Source organism: Austrofundulus limnaeus, unplaced genomic scaffold (genome assembly GCF_001266775.1).
Source record: "Austrofundulus limnaeus strain Quisiro unplaced genomic scaffold, Austrofundulus_limnaeus-1.0 Scaffold16, whole genome shotgun sequence".
Taxonomy (NCBI): Eukaryota; Metazoa; Chordata; class Actinopteri; order Cyprinodontiformes; family Rivulidae; genus Austrofundulus; species Austrofundulus limnaeus.
In genome coordinates, this window is record NW_013952418.1 from 1,031,233 (window position 1) to 1,040,302 (window position 9,070).

The 9,070-nt window shown below is 38.2% G+C and overlaps 1 protein-coding gene across 1 annotated transcript in view; it reads left to right on the top strand.

Moving 5' to 3' along the window:
- The window catches only part of pcdh9 (protocadherin 9), a gene marked incomplete at its 5' end in the record, with an annotated part of 322,338 nt that overhangs the window by 91,518 nt on the left and 221,750 nt on the right, over positions 1-9,070 (top strand). The window contains 1 exon segment of the mRNA XM_014003023.1: positions 6,303-6,404. Within this exon segment, the coding sequence (XP_013858477.1) occupies positions 6,303-6,404 (102 nt within the window).

A 9,070-nucleotide genomic window follows, 5' to 3' on the forward strand; every position in this document is an offset into this window, starting at 1 on the left:
TTAAAATATATATTTTAAAATACACAAAACTAAACATCCTACAGTATTTTCACAGTCTTTATTTTACAGTTAAAAGATATGTTTATCAAATTATCAAATAAAGTCTAATGCTACAACTAATCGGGGATCCCTTTAAGAACTTTCCCCTAAGAGTTGTTAAAAGTCGTCACACATTGAACACATTTTAGTCACAAAGAAGATGTGATATCTGTGCATTATTTGTTTTTTCTGTGCATTTTTGTGGCTTAAATTTGTTTATAGTTTATTTAGGAGAATTTTATATAGAAAAGAGAATTTTAATTTTATGGTTGTCGGCTAATCCGTCTGTAAATAAAAATGACATTGACAGAAAATAAACAGTCACAATTCAATGGCTGATCAAGTTATACAGTAACCATTTTGTGTTTTCAAACTAACAGATTAATGAAAATAGCACTGTTTCAGTGCACTTACATCCCTTCAGTCTCAAATCTTTTGACTCTTGCATCTTCAGTGAATTTAACCCAATCATATTGGCTTCTCTAAAGCCCTTCACACTGGAGGATGACCATGCTGGGATGTAGAAAAACAAACAAATCAAGCAGAACTTGGTTGGTCTTTGCAGGGTCTTGGTCAAGGCTTCATTATAAATAAATTTGGTCCGTGTATGGTCAAAAATGGTCAGTCCTTGATGGTTTTTCAGCTTCGACAAAACTTTCAGGCTGTGGTTTTATCAGAGTTCTGGGTTTGGTGTGCAGGTAGAGGTGGCAGCGTATTCATGATGAAATTCAAAGCAGGACTGGTTTCCTTAACCTTGGCTAAAATTGTGACCATGACAAGGTCATAGGAACAACGTAGGGCAGACATGATGTTGGGATGGTGCAGAGAGGGTGGTGAGGGCAAAGAAGAGCATCAGGAATGTGGAAAATAGCAGGAAAAATAAACTGTCAAACTTTCTTCAGTGTGAACTCAATCGGCTGTAAATGTTTTATAATTTGGCCATGTTCTAATATGGTGTGTAGCGCACATACGTATCAACGTCTTTGGGTGTTTACTTATATCTGGATCCCCAGAAATCGGTAATTTTCACAAAAAWRTCCACAGTACATTTACACAATACAACGTTTGGTGTTTGTTGGGAATGGAGTGGTAAGTCAACTGTCAGCTACGAGTAAAGGATGTGGGAGTAGAGATAACMGTGTCCACAACAACAGAGGAGCAGGGAGGGAGGACAGGAAGGTCCCTGCCGACCATACATTTGAAGCAGTGTTTGAAAACAAAAACAAAAAACGTAAGATTTTCTTTATATTTCTGCAAAATGGGGGCAGATCTGTGTAATGTACAGACAAGCTGTACAACCTGATATGTAAGAGGTCACCCTTTTGTGTCGAGCGTTTAAACAAAACTCATTTTACAATCTGGCATTTWAGATTTACYAATTCACAAACARACTTCATTTGGAAATGTACTGATTTAGTACAGGGTTCAAATATTATACAAACCTGGCCACTTTAGTGCCCTGAGACCTTTGTAGAGAACCTGTTTTTATAAAGATGAACTGAACTGACCACCTCTATTTCTGTTGTCCCTTTGCAGCAGAAATTCCTCACTCTGTGCAAATACGGGCTCCATAAACCTGCAGAGGAAGGTCTCAAAGAGTGTGACAAACAATCTGAGGTGTTCATTCGGCCCCAAAGGTTCCCAGATACCAATCTAATGGGATCTAATGGTATCTGTTGGAAGACGGCCCAATCCGAGGAGACCGCACGCCAAAAATCGGACACGTAGATTTTATTGCTAGCGTTGGTGCCAACCACCCAAGGACGCCCTTCAATTTGCTTTTTCCACCCCACATTCAGATTAGTACGCTTCTTATTTTATAAAAACGGACCAACCGGTAGTCAGTATTAAGTGAGTGATATTTCGGTGCTTTCTATGGGCATATAAAGTGACATGTATTTATGTACTTGTGATAGCAGCTGCATTTCCCCCAAATAATTCAGTTAGCCAATAGAGCCCAGCCCCATCTATACCAGGTGATAATGTATTCATTCAATCTCCAGGCACTTAGAGGAGCGACATGTCACTGATGACAGAATTGCCAAAAATCTGTCGTTTATTTCATCCTCAGCCGCGTTTAAAACTCCAAATTACTGAAGTACTTTCAGTGTGAGACTTTTAGTCCTGCTAACCTTTATTTCCTCAGCCTCACAATCCATTTAGTCAATTTAAAACCAAATCAATTTTACTCCAGATGACTATCAATGCCGCTATAAAGCAGACTCTGCATTTCTTTGTGCTCCCCCAAACTTTAATGATCCGTTAATCTTCAGCCGCAACATTTTGATCTRAGATATTCTGCTTTTCTTCACAGGTAATAAAAGGTCTATTGAAACCTCGTGCGGTTGCCAGCGCTCGATAAATCTCAATAACCTGTTTTATTCATGAAAGTTATTTTTGTTGTCAGCATTGACAGCATAACATGTGATACTGTCAGCTGCAAACAGGGATTTTACCACAATCACTCTGACAATGTGAAGTGAAAAATGATCAATTATAATGTTGCCAACTCTCACTTCCCTTCTCTCTGTCACTTATCACACTAGTGATAAATGGCTAGGTACTAATAAATAATCCCACGTTCTGGGCGGTTTATGGAACACCGCTGCCATTAATTAAAGTGACAGACAAGTGGGATAGTATATTAAGACGCTGCATAATGAGACAGAGTTTCTGAGCAATCCCCGGCCCCCTTTTCACCCATTTTCCATTTATTTTTATAGTAATTGCAGGAGTTTAAGCCGATGCGAGAAAAGTTTCTTGTTAAAATGGTCTGAGCACATTTCAGGAACAGAATGTTGGTTTTAACCCAACAATTAAAGAAACACCAGAACAAATCTGCACAAATTCAGCTGTTTTTTCCAGTGGCTGCAATAACGTGAAGTATTCTGCCAGTTTCAGTCTTACTCTGTTTGAAATGCTTCAGATTATATTCTGTATTAGTTGGGTACAAAGTGGTTACAATTTTGGACTCATGCATGTGTCCCTGCAACCCTGCATGCAGCTATGTGCAGCTATGTGTGCAGAGGCACTTCATGCAAGCAAGGGATAAAGAGTGGACCTCTACATTTGAAAATTCAAGATGGTTGCCACAGATAATTCCAAATGCCTTTACTTAAGCTGTTTTAAGAAATATTGAGCTGATATTTTATGTAATCGTAGCCAAAGGCCCTGTAACACAATAATGTTTTAGACAACTTATAAAATATGTACAAAAGGTTGCCTTCAGGCCCAGGCCTCCCTTGAAAAAGAGATCTGTGATCTCAATGGGATTTGCCTGGTTAAATAATGGTAAATGAATTATACAGTTTTTAATGCCTAAATTACTAATAAAAATTACTTATTTGATCAATTTGTTAGCATTATAGTACACCTAAAATAAGCTTACAACTGATTTTTTTTCCATCTTCAAAGTAGATGTTTTTAAAATGTTCAGTTTTAAAACATTAYAGTGTGACAGAGCCTTAAGAATAATCAAAAAACTTGCTGTAGCTAGTCACGACTTGTTRTTCAGCCATCTTTAGACATACAAAGCTGAAGACTGGTGTTGAAGTAGCAGGAAACAATATTTTCCAAATTCTAAATGCTAATTGAGATTCAAGATGGTCACCACAGCTAGCTTTAAAAGGCAGGAATTCGGTTATTTTAAGATTCATAGCAATGGAATTTGTTGTGGAGTAGCTAAGAATGATCATGTGCCCATTGCTAATGCTAATCCCAAATTAACCAAACTACTAATGCTAATCTTACAAAGGGCTGCAATTCAGCCATTTTTAAACATACAGAGATGGAATTTTATACAGTCCAGTAGTATCAGAGAACAATATTTAACAAAATGTAAATGCAAATACAAAATCTAAGATTCCACTTGGTAATTATTTTTGGGGTGGCACCTGGGGTGGCCAATTATGTGCTAGGGCCACCGCAGCCACCTCTCTGTTTCCGCCCCTGCATGCAACCCTGCAGAGGATCTAATTTTGCTTTATTAAAAAAGTATTAAACTAACAAAATGATTTTGTTAGAGGGATGGATTTTCCTGGAGTCTGCACTGCCTGGTGTTGGTAAAGCGTCAGCGTCGTGGTTAAACGTAAACTGATATGAATGCACATCTATTTAACCCATCTATTTAAATATCAAATCCTTTTTAACTGCATTTTAGCTATTCCGCAGCAATGGTGCTGCATTAAAATATTAGTCTTTGCCTATAAGTATGCAAAGTTCCAGCAAAATCTGCCAGGAGTTTGTGCATACTGTGCGTCTAAAGTAATATCCATCATTTTTGTAGTTTTGTGTCTCCGACAGTTGCAGCTCAGTGAGAACCGGCAACATTAAATTGTCCCTAGGTGTGAGTGAGAGGGTGAATTGTTGYCTCGTTTGTCTTTGTGTGTCCCTGTGATGGACTGGAGACCTGTCCAGAGTGTCCCCTGCCTGCRGCACAGCTGGAGACATGAGTCCACGTGACCCAGAAAGGAAAAAAAACGGGTAAAAAAGCAAACAGATAGATGACAGATTCTGATCGCGAGCTGAAGTCAAGACGCAGTTTTTAAAGCTTTTTTTCAGTGGAGCTGTAATGAAGCTTAATAAAATAATTTAAACACCAAATCATAATAAGTGCAATTAAGGAATCTGCCTAAATGATGACTTATTTACATGTTTATTGGTCATTACATATGAATCTATTTGAGGATGTGAATATCAAAATAGAACAACATTTCACACATTAAACAATTTTACATTCCTGTAAAAAAAAAAAACTACATTTACATAGAAATGCTGTTTATTTCAGAAACGGTGTGTGTGGGGGGGTGTGTGTGTGTGTGTGTGTTTCGATGCTATTTTCTGTCCGTGAAAGCAGTTTTATTCTAAGAAAAGCCAACAGTCTGACAGGCCGACTGTCATATTGCCATTCAAACATGGCTGAAGCTAACGCAGACCTAACAAGGTCTCCACCTGCGTTGACTTGCTAAATAACGCTGTTTGCAGGTAATAAACTGGTATCCCAGCCATACATAAAAATAAACAAACAAAAATATGCAAGCGAGCTGACTGCTTTTAGAAAAAAAAAGTGACCTAAATGAGTTTGGCGGACAATATGGTGTTCACTGATAAGAGGTACAATTTTATAGTGGCGCTCCAGCGATAACCCATTTCTTCCTTTTCTCTCTGTTCCTTCTCTGTGTTGTTGTTGGTCATCTGGAAGTCAGTTAAAGACAGTGATTTATGCCTGGGGCTTCATGCAGCACAGCCTCATTACACACAAGCATTTTGAGAATCAGCAGATAATTACAGTATATATCATAGACCTCGTGGGGCCTGCTGGATTCAGTCCATTCCAGTGGTCTGTCACAGGACACAGGGCCTCAGAAATRGCAAAATAACCCAGTTAGCCATTTRTTAAATAGAAATGTTTATTAAAACTTCATGCGTAAACGTTGAATCTGCATTTCTCCATCAGATGGTTAAAATGATTTGAGCATGACAATGCTTTGGGTGTTGATTGAGGTTGTTTTAAAGGGGAAATATCCTGCAAAATCCATTTTTTTTAGCAGTTAAGTACATTTTGTTGTGGACATGGAGGCTGTAGGAGGCAGAAAAGTTKAAATCAGTCTCTCCTGGTGCTGCAAAGATAGCTTTATTTCCTATTTGGCTTAGATTTTTTCAGCCTGTTTAATTTTCTCTGTTTTCCATGACATTTTCGGAATCTCTTACGTCAAATAATCTGCAACAGAATTACCAGTTTGGACTTACCAACTACAATTTYCTGGTCTTAATTCTCCTCTGGTTCTGGGTCAGACTCTAGTTCCAATATATAAGGATGGATGAACGTCTTTTTTTAAAAATTAAATTGTAAATAAAACGTTTCTGTATCACTAGAAAACGTTACCCCCTCTCTCTCTTAACCTGGAGCGGAACGGTCTGGAAGCAGGAGGGGGCGGGACTTGAAACAACTTAGAGGAACAGTCAAAAATGAGACACACAWTAGAAATGTGGTAAAAGAGGTGGTGGTAAAGTAAAAATAAGGATGAATAATAATTCATACCAAATGAATAACAATTCAGACCAAATAATTGTAGTTCCACTTTATAAAGATCCAACTGAAAGATTTAAATGCGAAAAAGGATTTAAATGCATAATATACTTTAAAGTTTTTTGTGCACATTTACTTCATGTTCTGAGGTTTAAATTGGTGTAAATCTGTAAATCAAACCTAAACCTTGCTCAGATAAACAATCCTAACAAGCCTTTTTTAATTTTCCATGAAGGGGACATTAACTCGCGCCCGAACTGAACTGAATCCTGAATATCTGGACCTTCGTCCGCGAGCAGAGCTGAACCCCGAATATTGGACCCCTTGCACCCCTTTAGTGAGTATCGATGGTCCCATTTTCACGTAAACAACCACCAGACTTTCACTTATTGCCACTTGTTTCATTTCATCGTGAGTTTCTGCATCCCATGTAAAAGTCAAAAGTTTCATGTTTCTTTGCTCTGAATGCTGCAGTTTGAGACACCAAACTGTGCACTTTCACATTTCCTCCTCCTTCTCTTCACAATGTTTAAATGTGTTTTGCCTCTGTGCAGCAGTGACATATTGTACTTAGAACATCATTAAATCCGGGGCCCTAATGCGATGCTAATATTCTTGCCATTTTTTTCCTGAGCAATAAGTATTTGTCTCATTACCTCCATGCTTGGGAAACACAGTGCTTGATAGTCATCAGGGGGCTTAGAGGAGGTTTGCTTGTGTCGCTTTTCTTGCACACTGGTGAATCTTAATGATGTCAGTTCTTCCTCCTCTCTGTGATCAGATACAGTTTATCAATGTGAGGCGGGGCGAGGGGGAGCGTGGACTCTAACTATAATCGTCCTCCTCTGCTCAAGTTCATTTTTTGCTTATTTCATGGGGWTGGGACAATTTGCTGCGTGTGAATATTCTATTTTTTTTTTATCAATAAGTAGCTTAAGCTCTGATGGGAGCTGCTCAGTCTGCTGTGGATGCAAATGATTTTAAAGCAAAATACTGTTTCTCTAAGTTCATGTTTAGACTCACCTGACACCTTATTAGGTCCACAGCTAATCAGCAACTCTGTGCGTTTAGTTTGGTAAAGATGATTTTAAACTGAGCATCAAAATGTGGAAGAAATGGGATTTTTAGGAGTTTGAACATGACATGGTAGTTGGTGCCAAATGGGCTGGGTTGCTGATGATGTAGTAGGGACGTCATGAAATGCAGACGGTGTGCGTGCGTGCGTGTGTGTGTGTGTGTGGGGGGGAGCTAGTTTTATACTCGACGCATCGTGCAGGGCGCCAGGGTGCGCGCGTCAAAAGTGACGCAATATTGCCGTCCCTGCCCCTGCGTCATTTTGGCGCATGTTGTATGCTGTCGAATGTTCTTCTTACACTTATAAAAAAGTCTATTTCATAACAAATTTTATAGAGTGAAACAGTTGATGACTTTGAGAATAAGACAATATGCAAACAAAACTCAGAAGTAAAGTTGCAGTGGATTTTTCAATGTAGTTTTATTTTATTTGACATAATTTACACTCGAAAATAGACTWAAAAACTAAAGGTGCAAGGCCAAAACGGGAGGCAGCAGCGGCAGCTCCACACTTAGCAAAGAAAAAAACAACTTTAAAATTAAAATAAGAACATGAATGAATAAAATAGAAACAAAATAAAGTTGTGTGACGTCATACATTTCTTCTTCTTCTTCCGTTATTCTTCTTCTACATCCGTTTCTTGCAACCTATGCACAGGTTTTAGAGGTACTGCCACCTGCTGGTCTGTAAAAGAACAGCACTTCAACTACAAACAGCGGCGAAACTGTAAAGGCAGAAGCCGCACRGCTCAGTGCGCGCGCCCTCYAGCCGGCGSACCAAAGTGAAAGTATATMTCRGGCTCAAATGCAGCCCAGTTACCTTCTGATTTAGTGTCRAAATGCCTAAATTCTGTGCCGTGTACGGTTGTTGCACCCGCTCTAATCGGGRGAAAGAYAAAAGTTTTTYSKKKTYYKRAARKWRKKRRKYMMMMSRGRRKTWAWTTAAAAAAAAACTTACAGAAAAAAGACGCCAAAYGTGGATCAACATTCTACGGCTAAAACAAGTGTGGAAACGAACAATGCAACAGTTTTGTAACAGGCGAGCATTGTGTTGTTTAAAYTGTATTTTCAGATGTTTTATTGGACAGTTACTCAAATTYGTGTTTACAGAAACTAAATGTATTATTTACAAATAGATCCAAGCACATRGAAATAACAGTGGTTAACTCTTTAGCATTAGCGATAGCATTGTTATCATAGGCTAATTAGTTAAAATAGCACAAATCACTGCTCACCTGGGCAGAAAAAAAATCGACAGACATTTAAAGCTTCTTTGGATCCTAAATGTTTGACCCAATCTGAAACTAAATAATTGTAGCTTCGAGGCTTTTGGAAGCTTTTATTTGGCTCGTCATTTAATACGTGTTCTGCAGCAGATAGTTTATGTCGATCGCCTCAGCGCCGATAAATCCTCCAGATTATATGTCTTTTTATTAAGACAATATGGATCAAATCCTAAGTGTATGCATATTTTTCATGATATCTAAACTAGATGTTTAACACGATCCTGTGGAAGTAGCTTCCATCTCTTCACCACGGAGCTGTTGGAGAAAGACTTCATGAGCTAAAAGCAGCCAAAGCTCCAGGAAACGGCTTTAATCATCAGTGATATACACTATGAAATGTCAAACTAGTTAGCTGACGTTAATTTATTAGCTAGTTATAAAGTAAAACATGTTTATTCATCCCATTAGACTATTTAAGGTGGAACTAGATAATATGTTTTTAAAAGAAATGAGCTAGATTAGCTATATTAACAAAATACAATCTGCAGTTAGAAACTCAAAAGTAGCTAGTTAAGTTATTTCACTAGCTCCACCTTTGATAACGACAGCGTTGACTTCTGGTTTGATTTAAAAAAAAAAAGACGGATTGTTTTCCTGTTTTTAGAGCATAAAATGAAAACAGACCAACCATCCATTTTTGTTT